The sequence below is a fragment of the Rhinoderma darwinii genome, chromosome 7 (assembly GCF_050947455.1).
Source record: "Rhinoderma darwinii isolate aRhiDar2 chromosome 7, aRhiDar2.hap1, whole genome shotgun sequence".
Taxonomy (NCBI): Eukaryota; Metazoa; Chordata; class Amphibia; order Anura; family Rhinodermatidae; genus Rhinoderma; species Rhinoderma darwinii.
In genome coordinates this window covers 16,422,606-16,439,158 of record NC_134693.1, presented here as the reverse complement: position 1 = coordinate 16,439,158, position 16,553 = coordinate 16,422,606, and the positions used below count along the sequence as shown (strand labels likewise).

Here is a 16,553-nt window from a genome sequence, read left to right as displayed (position 1 = left end):
TTTGGAGTGCGCATCTCCAGAAAACAAACTGCCAATAAAAATAAATAAATCACGAGAAGCGTATGACAGGAGCTGAACACGATTATTAAAGTTCCCTGGAGCCGGTGATCTGAGACGACGCTGTACCTGGTATGTGGCACGGATATTATACGGCGGCGCCCACTAATGTGGTGATTTACTGGTGGAACAAACTGATTTATCTCCCGTTCTCTCCAGGACACTGGAAAGTTTCATAAAACGTCCTTGCAGAGTAACGTGAAGATTTCCATGGTGTACCTGGGAAAAAACGTACATCTGTCACACGAGGATGACGACTACAGAGATGAAATTAAAGTCTTCCAGCAACACTGTGGGGGGGAAAACCTTTGTGTTTTTAAAGGAAAACTCCTGGAAGAAGGTGAGGAAAAGTGTACGCATCAAACACAGGTGCCGTTGTGGTTTCACACATGAAATATATATATATACAGAGATGCTTACCTGTCATGTTTTGCCTTCAATGTTGGCGGATTTTTCTGCTGCGGGTTTTCCTCATTAAATTCAATGGGGATGCAAAACCTGCAACAGAAAGCCAAGCGGTGCGACTTTTATTCACAGCGATTACGCCGCAAAAATCGCAACTACAGAAAAAAAAACATACTTACCCAGAACGCCCTCCCTCTTCGTGTAGTCCGGCCTCCTGGGATGACATTTCATCCCATGTGACCGCTGCAGCCAATCACATAACTGCAGTGTCATATGGCCTGCAACGTCATCCCAGGAGGCGGGACTACGTGCAGAGAAAAGGGAGGGGGTTAGTATGAATGGTTTATTCCACTGCGGAAATTCCGTGTGAAATACCGCACCACAATGTGGTGCGATTTTTCGGACGAAATGTACTGCGGGTTTCAGGTCTTGTACCCCGTGTGATTTTTACTCTGCATATCCGACCTGTGGGAACCCGGCCTTAGGGTCCTTTTACACGGCCAATCCCAGGCTGCAGCGGTCTGAAACGTCATCCCAGGAGGCCGAGCTGCTAGCAGGCCGGCTAAGTGCAGCAGTTTTTTCGCAGCGGACATTCTCTGCGGCGCACAGGGCGGATACGTTGCATGCTTTTACGCAGCATATCCGCCCCGTGTGAATTCAGCATAATGAGCACTTGGCAGTGTGTGGTAATGGGTAAGGTGGGAAATGGAATATTGTATAATTGCCTCCGGTAGATCTGCCGTTACTGATTCTGTGCTGGTTTTTTGCAGAGTGCTTCAGTTTGGTCTCCAGACGTCACCGCGGTTTTCCGTTCAGCCTGACTTTTTACATTAATGGGCTCCAGGTGGACCGGCTCAGCTCTTGCTGTGAATATAAACATCGCAAGGGAGCACGGCTTGGGGGCAAAAATGGATATTTTGGATTCATGAATATTGAGGGAGCTTCTCCTTGTTACAGGTATTATACAGAGTTCCTGATATCCGTCCTCCGCACATACAACGACGTGACCCAGCCAGAAAATACTACAAGAGAACAAGCTTCACAATTACCAAACTTTACTCACAGGTTTTTTAAAGGGGAATTTCCTCGAGCTGGGACCTTCAGTGATTTCCAAAAAGAAAAGGCCGGGGTGCTATGGGGTTCAGGGTGCCAAGACCGCTTTGCTTTAACTATCTAAAGTTTATTAAAGCCATTCATGACTAGTCAGTTTCCTATTTAGAAATAATAATAATCTCTAAAGAAAAATGATGAATGGTTACAACATTGCCCCATAACAGGATTTACCATAACACACCTATAACAAATGCCAGAGTGGCCCCGTAATGACGGCTGCAGTGGGCCCATAATGCCACAGTATGCCTGTAATAATAATAGTCACGATGGCATGACAACAGCCATGGAGCTTTCATTATAATAAAACAACTACAACCCTGTGCCCTCATAACAACCACATCCGGTTCATAATGCCAGCAAGATTGCCCTCACAACAGTGACAGCCACAGTACCTCGTTACACCTATAGTGTATGGAGCCCCATATCAATAACAGCCACAGTGCCTCATAATGATGACAGGCAAATTGCTCCCATAACGGTGACAGCTACATTTTCCCCATAACTAGAACAGTCACACTGCCTCCATAACAATAACATCCACAGTGATCCCATAACACTTAGTCAGAATGCCTTATAACAGAGACTACCATAGACCCCCCTCCCCATAAAAACTGTCCCCGGTGCCCCCTGCCAATTATTTTATAAATTAAAAAACACTCTAAACGCCTCCACATGTTACAGCCAACCAGTGGCTGCTCGTATGTCATGTCCGTTCCCCTCGTTGATTTATTTTAGCAGAGATCACCAGGGGATGAAGATTTTTTTTGGAGGATCCATGTATGACGGACCACGGATGTCAGATAGCTGTTGGACACTTGCCTGGTCTGCTGGGAGTCTGGAAGGTTTCTAATGTTATCATTCTGGTTTGCCATCCCAGGTGCATCATTTCAATGGGTCTGGATAAGAAGCCATCTCCTCCGCCAAAGAGTAGGACTAAGGAAAAGCAGAGTAAGGACAGTGAGGAAGAAGAGGAGGTTGATGAGGACCCGAACGACAAAGCAAATATGGAAGAAGAGCTCAATGAGAAAAGATTCTACGATGAAGTTGATGGTAAAGTCGGAAAGACAAGCTCAGTGTGTGATGATGATAGTGAAGATGATGGTGAGAAGACTGAGGATAAATCTGCTATGGACTATGAGGAGGAAGGAGCGGAAGAAGACAAAGGGGAAAATAAGGACTGCAAGACTGATGAATATGAAGCTGATGACGAAGCCAAGGATGGTAAATTGTGCAGGGGATGAAATGTTGTGCAACAACATTAAGTAAATCCATTCTTAATTGCTAAAAGGGTATGTCCACCTTTGAACACGATTTAACAATTAAGGCTTCGTTCACATCTGTGTTGGGACTCCGTTCATGGGTTCCGTTGGAGCTTTCCGTCAGGGGAACCCATGAACGGAATCCGAACTGAAACAAACGGAAACCTAGGTTTCCATTTTCATCACCATTGATTTTGACGGTGACAGACCTAGTGCAAATGGTTTCCCTTTTCACCGTTGTTTAAGGGTTCCGTCGTTTTGACAGAATGAATAACGCAGTCGACTATGGTATTGATTAGGTCAAAACGACGGAACCCTTAAGCAACTGTAATGTCGGGGTAGGGAGACAGACAGGTGAGCCCTAATCTACACGCCAATCAGTCCCTGCCTACTTGCAGCGGCCCGTCCTAGGCGACGGCGTACAACTGGGCGACGGTCCCTACGCTCAATAAGTGCACGACAGACAAACAGACAAGGGTACACAGAAGCTAAGGGAAATGGGGCAGTTGCCCACAGCAACACAGTGAGCAACAAGAGTAGTGAACGAGCCGAGTCAAACCAGGAGTGCACGAGGTACAAATCGCAGAGCAGGAGCGTAGTCAGTAAAGCCAGGGTCAAAAATGAAGCAAGGTCAATAATCCTAGCAGGAGCAGCAGAGCCAGGAAACAGGAAAGAATCACAGGCAAAGGAGGAGCAGGAAATGCAGGTATAAATAGACAGTGGGCGGGAACTAGCTCCGTCTGGCCAGGCTGTGATAGGCTCTCCCACTCCTCAGCCTCCCAGCCTGACTGGTAGAAGATCGTGTCACTCTCTCAGACTTAGGAGCAGGTGCAGACTGATTACCCACGGGCGTCGACACAGAAGATGTGTCTGGCAGATCCTTTACAGCGACGGTGACAAACGGAAACCATTTGCACCGGATCCATCAAATAGAAACCTATGGTTTCCGTTTGTGTTCGTTTGGATTCCGTCCCTGACGGAAAGCTCCGACGGAACCCATTAACGGAGTCCAAACGCAGATGTGAACGAAGCCTTAGATGTAGAATCTACATGAATCGACATAAAGAAATAAGTGGCTTTGTATATACATTACATCAGTTATCTTGTCCTGATCTTGAGTTATAGCATGCATTAGAGTCTAAAGCTGAATACACAATTTTGCAGGCTTCAGAGCTGAAATCTCCCAACATTTCTTGATGCCTTATAGTCTGTGTATTTGCATTTTGGGAAGTGTTGTCTTCCCACCAGGCACTGCAGTCATCTACTATAGGAAAAACAAACTGTCCTTGTTGACTGTTTTTATTGACAACCAGCAGAACTGTGAATACAGCTCTGGAGTATAATAATGTATGTACACAGTGACTCTACCAGCAGAATAGTGAGTGCAGCTCTGGAGTATAATACAGGATGTAACTCAGGATCAGTACAGGATAAGTATTGTAATCTATGTACACAGTGATTCCACCAGCAGAACTGTGAATGCAGCTCTGGAGTATAATACTGGATATAACTCAGAATCAGTACAGGATAAGTGATGTATGTACACAGTGACTCCACCAGCAGAACTGTGAATGCAGCTCTGGAGTATAATACTGGATATAACTCAGAATCAGTACAGGATAAGTGATGTAATGTATGTACACAGTGACTCCACCAGCAGAATAGTGAGTGCAGCTCTGGAGTATAATACTGGATATAACTCAGAATCAGTACAAGATAACTAAAGAAATATATTTTCACAGTTTCTCAGCTTTGATCTAAGGTGAACATGTTCCGTAAAGCGTGCCTATTGATACAAAACAAAATAAATCACAATCTCCCCTTAGGTAGCTGTCGGTATAAATTAGATGTAGTGTAGCTAGAAATGTTGGGTGTAACCTGAAGATTTTGGGTCTATTTCCTTCCCTTTGCTGGTTTCTGTAAATTACCATTTCCTCTCTCTATGATTGCTAAGTGGATAGGCTCTTCCTGATGATGTCACAGCTGTGATGTGTGCTTTGAGCCAATCAGATGTCTCCTCCTGCTGCTCCTCCTCCTATCCTCTCACTGCATGGAGCCCCTCACACACTGATGGAGAGATACTGCCTCTGCATCCCCCTTCTCTCCACTCCTAGTGACAGTTTTACACTAAATTTTATTTTTTAGTGAATGAGATTTATATGTAGAAAGAATCGACATATAGGGTAAGAGGGGCTGCAGGCAGGATAAGAGGTGGTGCAGGCAGGATAAGAGGTGGTGCAGGCAGGATAAGAGGTGGTGCAGGCAGGATAAGAGGGGCTGCAGGCAGGATAAGAGGGGCTGCAGGCAGGATAAGAGGTGCTGCAGACAGTATAAGAGGGGCTGCAGGCAGGATAAGAGGGGCTGCAGGCAGGATAAGAGGGGCTGCAGGCAGGATAAGAGGGGCTGCAGGCAGGATAAGAGGGGCTGCAGGCAGGACAAGATGGGCTGCAGGCAGGACAAGATGGGCTGCAGGCAGGATAAGAGGGGCTGCAGGCAGCAGAACAAGATGCCACATTTCCTAATAAGATATATTATAAAGTTTTACTTATCTACAAGTACTGCTGATTTCTACAAAAACTTAGAACGATAGAAACACTAAATTATAGTTCACTAATATACCGTAATGTCCGATGTTTCTCAACTTGACGGCGGAAGTGATGTCAAAGTTGTAAAGTGCCCACTTGTCAGATACCAAAAACCTGTGGGCTCGCCCTCCCCCTCCCATATCCAGATCACAGATCACAGGGGCAATGGAAACATTTAAAATGTGACAATTTTATTTTTTATTTTCGTTTTTCACTCTCCGCCTTCCAAGAGCCATAACTTTTGATTTTTCCATCAATAGGGCGGTGTGAAGGCTTATTCTTTGCGGGAAGAGTTGTAGTTTCTATTAATAGCGTTTAAAGTACCATATAATGTACCGGGAAACCGAAAGAAAATTATTTGCGGGCTGAAATTGGAAAAAATAGTGATTTCTCAATTGTTTTTTTGGTTTCGTTATTACGACTTTCCACCGTGCGCTAAAAATGACAACGTAACTTTCTTCTGTGGCACAATACGATTACGGTGATACCAAATTTCTATGTTTTTTTTAAATATTTTACTACATTTAAAGACATTTTTATTTTTTGCCTCGATTCAGCGGTGTGAGGGCTTATTTTTTGTGGGGCGAGCTGTAGTTTTTATCAGTACCATTTTTTGGTACATACCACTTTTTGGTCACTTTCTATGACATTTTTTTTGAGAGCCAATAATATTTTTTTTAGGCGTTCACCGTGTGCGTTAAATAATGCTATATTGTAAAAGCTCCAATTTTTAGGGTGCAGTGATACCAATTTTGTTTACTTTTTGTAATTTTTTTACATCACTTTAGAGGAAAAATGGGAAAAAGCTTTTTTCTTTAAACTTTTTTCATTTTTTTAAAAATGTTTTCACTTCTGAAAACGTAATTTCACTTTTTTTACACAGTTTATTATTCCCCCCAGGGGACTTGAACCTACGATCGTTGGTACAATACCTCAATACAAATGTATTGCAGTGTGTAGTCATTTTTACAGGCTTCTGTTAAGCCCTGCCAGAGTGAAGGCAGTCCTGGGGGCCTTCATTACGGCCATCGTCACCCCCGATATCATTGTGGGGGGGGTTGATGAGCTGTCAGAGGGGGCCGCTTCCACTTTTCAACGCCTCAGATGCTCCGGTCGTGATTGACCACAGCATTTGAGGGGTACAACAGCCAGGAACAGTATGATTGCTGTTCCTAGCCGTTAGTCCCGTGTGTTAGCTGTAAAAGACAGCCGACACCCGCAGCATATGGAGCGTGCTCAGCGCGTGGGCGCGCTCCATACATCACCCCCCACACCATGACGTAATAGCACGTCCAGGTGTGCGAAGGGTTAAACGGTACTTGAGGCCGAGGGCAGCATTTTCAGTAATGGTTTATTAGCAGATGGCGACTTGAGAAATTCTCTACACATTTAACTAAAATAGCAGAAAAAAGAAAAGCTGTGCTCCGAAGAAGAACATGTTGTAAAACTCTTCTTGCCGCTACATTAAGGGAGTCCGGGGGGATGTTTACCCGAAAGTTATTGCACCTCAAAGATCAATATTTTATCTCAATTTGATCCCATTGAATTGGTGTCTGTGGAATAAATTTGCCATCAGCAAAATTCTTAAATGCGGCAATTACATCTGAAGTAAAGATTCCCCAGAAATAGGAAATAATCATTTTAATCCACAAGAAGAGAAATAGATAAGACATGAGACTTCTATGCCGTTTACTTTTATAGCCTATCTATAGAAAACAGCTTGGGGTGGGCATTTTGTTGCTCTATTAATGAATATGGAAAACACTATAGACATCCCTATTAAGGCGTTTTGAGTTGGTAGAGAGGACACCCCTCTATTAGGCCCCTTCATGTATGTCCGGCGTTCCAGTTTGATGCCAGAACTGATCCAATGCTTTCCTAAGGGAGCAGTTTTGGCATCCGATGCCTCAGTCGTGATGCCAGACGTCTCCCTGCGCCCGACAAAAAAACATTACCTGCAGCGTTTTCTGTCCGGCTATGTCCCACTATAGACGTCTATCATCATTTGTGTCCACCTCATGGATAAAACAGGCCGGAAACAAATAATATATGTGAACCAAACAGGGCGTAAGTATGGCATTCTTCAATGGAGGACAATGAAACATTAAATTTAATAGGTCTTATTCATTGGGTGTTTGTAATACTTCAAAATGAGCATTCACATTGTGGTTCCCTTGGTGACACCAAGTAATCGAGGGTGATCTCAGCAGCCGGACCTATTATGATCAGCTCGTCTCTAGGGATCTTGCAATTTTAAAAGGGTTCTGTAAAGGATCTGCCAGACACAGCTTCTGTGTCGACGCCCGTGGTTAATCAGGCTGCATCTGCTCCTAGGTCTGATAGAGTGACTCGATCTGCTACCACTCAGGCTGGTAGGCTGAGGAGTGGGAGAACCTATCACAGCCTGGCCAGACGGAGCTAGCTCCCGCCCTCGGTTTATTTATACCTTAATTTCCTGCTTTTCCTTTGCCTGTGATTCTGTCTGGTTTCCTGGCTCTGCTGCTCCTGCTAGTACTATTGTCCTCTGCTTCAATTTGACCCTGGCTTTACTGACTACTCTCCTGCTCTGCGTTTGGTACCTCGTACACTCCTGGTTTGACTCAGCTCATTCACTACTCTTGTTGCTCACGGTGTTGCCGTGGGCAACTGACCCATTTCCCTTAGCTTCTGTGTACCCTTGTCTGTTTGTCTGTCGTGCACTTATTGAGCGTAGGGACCGTTGCCAAGTTGTACGCCGTCGCCTAGGACGGGCCGTGCAAGTAGGCAGGGACTGAGTGGCGGGTAGATTAGGGCTCACCTGTCTGTCTCCCTACCCCGACATTACAGGTTCGTTCGCGAGACTACAACTTAAAGCATTGGATTCCGGCTTTGAATTCTAGAGGGATTTTAAAAATAAAGGTGATAGCATTCCTGTAGCCAGGCCCATAGCTTTAGGGTGTGCAGAGGTAGCAGTTGCACCCAGGCCCTGGTGCCTGAGGGTGCCCAAAGTTTTCTCCATCACCTAAGAGGACACCAGTTTTATAAATGGCACATGGTAGTTTGGGGGTCCTAGTGCAGATTTCAGGTCCAGGAGCTGCTGCTTGTGGGTAAGAGGGGAGCTCAGGGGTATGTTCACACGGCAGAATTTTTGCGGCGGATTCCGGCACAAAATTCTGCTTCCCATTCATTTTAATGGGAGCCTGACGCTTCTGTTTCCCGCTAGCTGATTTTTTCAGGTAGCGGGAAAAAGAAGCGTCCAGCCCGATCAGCCCCGGACTCTGCCCGAACCTCCCATTGAAGTGAATGGGAGGAGGAATGTTTTTGCCGACAGCAGGAATAATTCCGCGGCGGGACCCGCCAAGCAATATCCGCTGTGTGAACTGACCCTATCAGAGAAGAAAGTTGGGTCAGTCAAGAAAGTCATATCTACAAACTTTTCAAGATCTAAAAATTTTTATTACTGATCAGACCTCTATATTTGTTGCACACATGGAGCCTCTAAAATTATCTCATTATAGTAATTATTTGTATAGACATATATCCGGATTAGGTGATGCCTACCATAGAGGCAGACCATGAGGCTGCTACAGGGCCTTAGAAAGAGGGGGTCCAGCCAAGATTGGTATATTGTTAGGTTATGCGATCACTTACAAATCAGTGGAGGTCCGACGGCCGGGACCCCTACCGATACTTAGAATGAAGAGGCTGTTGCGCTAGCTAAGCGTTGTGGCTCCTTCATAGTAGGTCTGGGAGTGTTGCTGTACCGAGAACTATAAAGCAACCCCATTCACTTGAACATAGCGGTTCTGACAAATGTTCTTCAGCGCCGTCATTCTCCAAATCAGTGGTGGTCCCACTAGTCCCCCACCAATCAGAATGTTATAGCATATCCTAGCGATATGGCATAACATCCTATAATGGGAATACCCTTTTAAGTCCTCCTGTTCTAGGTGATTAGGGGTGTGGTGGTGTCAACCAGCACCAGAATGAGGCCCCGTTTTAATGTTTGGTATAGGGCCACCTCTCCTCTATGTACGTCCCCTGGCGATATGGCTGATAATGAGGGTTTAAGCCTGTATCGTAATAAAATCTCCTACCCGCTGTAAACCTTTACAATACAACATTTAGAAGATAATAAGCAAGTGACCTGGCACTTACTAATTGTCTTTTTAATAAGTCAGAGCTGTGTCAATGAGTTGTGGCCCATATTGTGTTTTCAGTGGGTCGGTGCCAATGGAGGTAAAGAATATGAATACAAGTTTTTGGTAAACTGCTTTTCATAGACGATCGGAATATCTCCACCGTTCACGTTATTCCATCATTACTGGACCAGAGTAGAAGACACATTTCTCTTTATACTGAAATAAACCTCAAGTCATCTAAAATATGTTTTTTTCTCTGAGTGCACCTTCGTGTTCTTTTTCCTATAGACTATGATGTAGATTTTGAAGTAGAGGAATACAAACCTGATGAGAAACATAATGAAGAAGGACAGGTTGATGATCAAGTGAATGAAAAGTCAAAGTCACCCTCGGATGATGAAAAAGATGATTTAAACCAGGAATGGAGAAGTAGCACACCATCAAACGCGGCGCCAGAGGCTTCCGACAGAGGGAAAGATGAAAGGGACGGGCGTTGTGACAGTGACTATGAAGAGGATAAACAAGGTTAGTTATTTTCTTACTATTAGTATATCATTACTAAAATAGATGTTTGAATATACCCCTTTGCATTGATTCTTCAGAGAGATAATTTTTTCCTATCAGGCCGCCGTAAAAAAGGGAAAGTTCCTTCCCTAAAGTGACTTTCCACTCTTCAATACCAAGTTATTTTTACATCTAATAAACTGTAGTGATTATTTCTAAATACAGTATATATTTATAGTGTAATTTTTCTGATACAGAGCTCCAAGTCCCATGCAGCCACCACTAGGGGGAGCTTACTGCATACTGTTCTATTATTTAGTTCAATGTATAACTAGTATGCATTAAGCTCCTAAACTCCCCCTAGTGATGACTGAAGGGATGTAGAATTGTATTATATAACTCTAAAGGCCCTAAATTGGCCGGTAGAGGGAGCACCGATCAACGAGACAGCTCGTTGATAGACGCTCGTTTGCTCCTGTCACAAGGGGCTATGTATGGGGATGAGCGCTCGTTACTCCGATCACTCGTCCCCATACATTATTATCATGTCGGCAGCGCGTTTTTTTAAAATCCGCAGCATGTCAATTTATGTTGTGTAATCGCTGCATTTCTGTTGCGGGTTGTCCCCATTGAATTCAATGGGGAGGTAAAACCCGCAAAAACAAATAGCAGATGTTGCGATTTTTGCGGCGGAAGAGCTGCGATTCTGCTGCAAAAATCACAACTCAGAAAAAGAAAAAGATTATACTTACCCAAAACTTTCCCCTCCAGGGATGACACTTCATCCCATGTGACTGATGCACTCAATAGTTTACATCATTGTTGGCAGTACATCCCCTATTTACATGGGCAAATAATCCGGAACAAGCTTTTGTAAGTACACTCGTACGGCCAATTATTGGGCCGTGTTGGGCATTTAGTCTATGCAGGGGATTTGGAGCTATGAACCCTATTTAGAATATAACATTAATCATCACAGAATTTTGGGCCTTTTTAGGTTAAACAAAAAGTGGATATTTCCTTTTGAGAGTCCAAGAATGCAGGAAAAAAGATTTTAAGGGGTCGTCTCACTTATCCCATATCTCTATGAGCCGGAGCTGCTGCTGCGACGAGAGGCTCCCGCTCTAGTGGACTTGATGCAACTCTATATTACATGGTGCCTTAAACATTCGAATGGGTGCCACGTAATACTACATTTCCCCACTAGTAGCCACAAGGGGGTTCCCTTGATGATTGTGGCTGATCGCCAGAGGTTAGAGAAGCCAGGGACAACTTTAGTTTAGGAAGGGACTGTCCAAATGGGATAAACCCTTTAATACAGTTACAATTGCAGATATGATATTTATGATGAGTAATAAACCACTTTAAAGAAAGAACCGTAAGATTTATTCCTCATTGTGTATTTACTCCTGAGGTTAGGCCTTGGTGGGTGCTTTCAAACATTGGCAAGGTGGAATGAAATATCTCTGGACCCTACAGTGAGGATCAGTGATGTCACCGGGAAGGTGATGTCAGTTAAAGGGGTTTACAGGTTGTCATTTTAGGGCAATAGGATGTCATAGAGGAGGATCCACCACACGGGAACCTAATATCCACCAATGTGGAGGAAGAGACGCTCTCGATATGGAGGACCTGGTGTATCTGTACATCCCACAAGTGGTCCATTGATTTCAATGGAAGCCATGTAATCCTGAAATAAGGACCCACTGGTTGCTTTCCCTGGTGGTAACAGTTCAAGGCGGCGGAGGAGGGGAGAGTTCCTGCTGACGTTCTTTGGGGCCAACCCCTAAATGTAAGACCCAAAACCAGTTCAGTGGAACAAAAAAATAACCTGCTACACTGACCGATTCAATGGAGCCCATCATTGGCGAGGTGCCCGTCCATGATGTAGATTGAGATGAGTAAGGGCAAAGCATGCTGGGATTATATAAAGGAAGAGGACCCTACATTGAATGATAGAACATGGGTTATATAAGGTAGCGGCAATTTCCATGCCCATTATCATTTGTTAAACTACCCAGCGTCCCTTTAGTATTTGTATATGATGGTGTTTTCACATTTGCATCTCTTTATCATATTTATTGCAATTCTCCAGACTCGGTATTGACACATCTAATGATGAAGGGTTCACAGACTGTTCAGTTTTCTTTCATTACTTCCTCACATAAATTCTCTTTCCTTTGAACTCGGCAGCTCCCTTTGATATTGTATTTTCCATATTGAATAGGAAAACATAGCATAGCTGACGAGGAAATGAACTCCGCTGCGAGAAAAATCCAGACTCTCTATAGAGAACATAGAGTTGGACAGCTGAACAGTCAGAGGAAGAAAGGTTTGAGATCAGAAAATCAAGGGGTACAATCTGCCTTTGATTACGTTCACTAATTGACCTGGAGTTTGGGGGCCGATCTCGTCATTTCTTACATTTCTAATCTAAGACGACCAAATCTGCATGTTCCACAATCAGCATTTCTCTGTGATTAAGTCTGCTTTTTTTTAATTATCCAGTTAATTAAATACCTAATCATAGCTAGAAATAGCAAACAAGAAATGATGCCGAGAATTATTACTGGTATGATGTCTACTCCACACACATTGAAAGCTGAATTATTTTTAAACTGGGTCTGGTAATACAAGTATTATTCCTCTATATTTTCTCACTATTTCAGGTAAGTTACATTACAAGGCAAAACTAATACACCATGTTATGTTAAAAGCAGTGCCTGAGGGGGAGGAGCATGACAAAAATATTCCAAGAACAGGAAAAGAGAGAATCTATTTGTCATGCTCCGCCCCTTTAAGCCCTTCTCTAGGCTTAACACAGTGTATCAGTTTTAAAGTAATCCTTTAAGTATTTCCATGATCAAAGGGATTGTTTGCCATAAACACCCCTATAAACCAGCCCTATTAGAGTATATTGAAGTCATACATTAAGGTCTTCTAATTGAAACTGCTCAGTTTTAGCAAGAGCCATGCTTGATGGTTTACAAGTGTCCAGTGAAATGAATTGACTATCAATGTAATATTTATAATAAGCAATGACATACTGTTACAGTTCTTCTGCTTTGAAAAGACCGACAATGTAAAAAGGGGTTCTACAAAATGGACAGTCCCTTTAAAATTGTGGTCAAGAGCTCATTCTATATATTGTCATGTCATTCAGCAAACACATTGAAGCACCCAGGTGTTTTTAGCTTGACCAATCAGATTGCTAAGCAGGTCCTGGTCGTGTATGGCCAACATGTAAGGGCCTGTTCACATCACCGTTCGCTTTCCGTTCTGGGGTTCCGTCAGGAGGTTTCCGTCGGGTGAACCCCGCAACGGAAAGTGAAAGTGAAACCACAGCTTCCGTTTCAGTCACCATTGATATCAATGGTGACGGAAACATCGCTAATGGTTTCCGTTCGTCACCGTTCCGGCAGGTTTACCGGTTTTCCAACGGAAACAATAGCAGGGTCGACTGCGCTATTGATTCCGTCAGAAAACCGGAAACCTACCGGAATCGTGACGAACGGAAACCATTAGCGATGTTTCTGTCACCATTGCTATCAATGGTGACTGAAACGGGAGCTGTGCTTTCACTTTCACTTTCCGTTGCGGGGTTCACCCGACGGAAACCTCAGACGGAACCCCGGAAATGAATGGTGATCTGAACAGGCCCTTAATCAGTTATTGATAAGTCTCTGATACACAGGCCTATAGCCTTCCCTGCTGTACGTCAATTTAGAAAAGGAAAACGAAACTCTAATTGGTTGAAATGTTTTATCAGATTTGATACATAAGGACAATTGTGACGAAATCGGTTCTTATAGAAGACACTTTAAATAATTTTTTTCTTCTTGAAAATGTTACTTCCCCTCATTGTGATGTATAGGGTTACACTCATGATCAATTCAAGACGTAGAGTTGGCTTACAAGAAACCTTGATGGTTTGAGGTGGCGTTCGACCTGGACCGTAATCGGAAATGCTTGTTTATATTGTAACCCAAGAGGTCCCATGATACAAATCTTGAACATTGAGACATTTTAGTTAATTGGTTGTGAGCGCCCATTAAGATTTCACATTTCTTCCCCCATTGTAGATAGGAAACACACAGAATCCTTTTCATCTAGCAGTTCAGTAGATAGTTCCTCAAGTGACGATGGCTCCGACCAAGACCAAGGTGAGGCCGAAAGCGACAAGGAGGTTAAGGAAATGAATCAAGACGTGGACAACCATCATTTAGAGAAGGATCTAGAAGTGGAAGAGCCAGAAGAGGCAGACAAGGAGCTGCCGGAAACACATCCTGAGGAACGTGATACGATTATTGATGAGAACATTGAAGGTCATAATGTAGATGAACCACAGTCCGATAGACCAGAAGAGGACAGGAAAGAGGACTATGTGAGTCCTGATAAGGAGCAGGTAAATGATGGAGGAACCTTAGGTCACACGGATAAGGAGGACAAGCCTGAAACAGAGGATGACTTAGAGTATAAACACAACAGTGATGAGGAGGATGGTGAGTATAGGCAATGACCTGTGGTGTGCACCTCCAACCTCCCGCATGCCCTGTCACCAGTGTGTTTATCCAACAACGCATGCACAATCTCATTATCCTCAATATCTTATTTGCAATTTTTTTTTAAAATAAACATTATAATATGGCTACAGATACATTGTTCTTAAAAGGGGCTGCCTGATTTAGAAAAAACGTTTTCAAAAATTCTATTGGAAAATTCTCAGTTAATAGATGAGGGTCCGGAACGGGGGAACACCCTTTATCAGCCAGAGCAGAGACAGGCTACTATGAGTGTATCTCGTTCTGGAGGACCCAGCAGGTTTCTGCATTACACAGACAGCCCATTAATTTCAATGGGAACTGTGTAATGCTTCATTTTACCTGTGGTGGCGCTGCAGGGAAAGTAAACACTTGCTGACAGATTTCCCACAGATTACAGCCGATCGCTGTGGGTCCCAGTAGCAAGACATCTTACAAGAAGAGTTTGTCCAAAGTGGAAAACTCCTTTAACAACTCATCTAAATAATAATAATTCTACATTCAATTGAAATTGTATTTGACATTGTATTTGACTTTACAATTTGGTGAAAATATTTTCTAATACCAAAATTTTATTTATCAAAAATTACCATAATATCTACTAGTTCTCTATCTGCGGAGTTGTCAGTTCTCCACCCTCTGGATTTTCCTATTCATTCTTTTGGGAAATTGACAAAGAGAGATAGATGTTTCCGCTTTGACCTCTAACACATAGTAGGAAAGGGAATTCTTGGCCAAATAAAAAAGAAAATAACAAAATGAATATATAAAAGATATAATCCAACATTTGAAGTGAAGCTCCACCTTTATAATACATCTTTATTACATTTATTGCTGTTTTGCCCTTTTTTTTTTTTTTTGTATATTTTTATTCTGTGCAGTGTAGAATAAAACTGTTGCTATCTGGGAACCATCAGCAGGCAGGCAAGCTGCAACCAGATCTTATTGTGGCTTTATTTTTATTCTGCTTACGGCTTGCCTTAATAAATCCTTAAAGGGTTTGTCCAGGCACGGGATAGTTCATCAGTATATGATCGGTGTGGGTCCGTCACCCGGACTCTGCACTGATCAGCTGCCTCCGGGCGCGGGATGTTATGCAGGGAATGCAGTATTTGGAGCCGGAATCACATCGTGCCGACTACTGCAGCTCGGCCGCTATTCCGTGACTGGAGCCATCTGCTTCCGGCATGGACATCCGGTGCCCGGAGCAGCTGATCAGTGCGGGGTCCAGGTGTTGGACCCCCACCGATCATATACTGATGACCTAACCGGTGGATAGGTCATCAGTTGTCCGTGCCTGGACAACCCCTTTAATACCAAGGATTTTCCTGAACCTTTACCCCCCTGCAGACATACTTAGGTGTTAATGGTCGAATCAGAACCACAGCCGATTCACAGCCTGGCATCAATATGCACTCAAAGTACTAAAGAAACATATTAAGAATAATACATCCGTCAACAGCAACTTGTTGACGGTTTCCAGGTATCTCAGTGCAAAATAAGTGGAAAGAACAAAAAACACAATGAAGATATATCATAAATATGCTTACTGTAAACTAAAACTTCGCCTATCGTTTTCTTGGGAGTCTTACCGACATTCTGGGAGAATAAGCAAGTATGGTTTATTATTACTGGAGATTTTATGATTTTTATGGTTTATGGGAAATGGTCTTTGAAAAAAAACAACAAATCTATTGAAATGTTGACGTGTTCTCACATATTAATGCTGGCAGAATAGGATTTGTCACTAACTAGTATAGTCGGGGTTAAATCGCTGTCAGTTTATAAATTGCTATGCAAATGTTATGTAATCAGCGGCTTTGTGTTGTTGTTGCGGCTCCACGGTAACGTTGTTTCCGCATTGTATCGCTTCTCCCTTTGTTTGCTCTTTTGTGTGTTATTGTTCTTTCAGCATGTTTGAATTAGTACAGAATAAATTATTGAGTGTTGTGCCCTTTTCTTGCCATT

General features: G+C 43.3%; 1 protein-coding gene across 1 annotated transcript in view; it reads left to right on the top strand.

The window, feature by feature from the left end:
- ERICH3 (glutamate rich 3) overlaps positions 1–16,553 on the top strand; it is a 77,544-nt gene that overhangs the window by 47,255 nt on the left and 13,736 nt on the right. The window contains exons 8-13 of the mRNA XM_075832843.1: positions 217–397; positions 1,233–1,419; positions 2,453–2,796; positions 9,829–10,065; positions 12,272–12,376; positions 14,127–14,546. Coding sequence (XP_075688958.1) covers positions 217–397; positions 1,233–1,419; positions 2,453–2,796; positions 9,829–10,065; positions 12,272–12,376; positions 14,127–14,546 — 1,474 coding nt within the window. The remainder of the gene's footprint in view (positions 1–216; positions 398–1,232; positions 1,420–2,452; positions 2,797–9,828; positions 10,066–12,271; positions 12,377–14,126; positions 14,547–16,553) is intronic.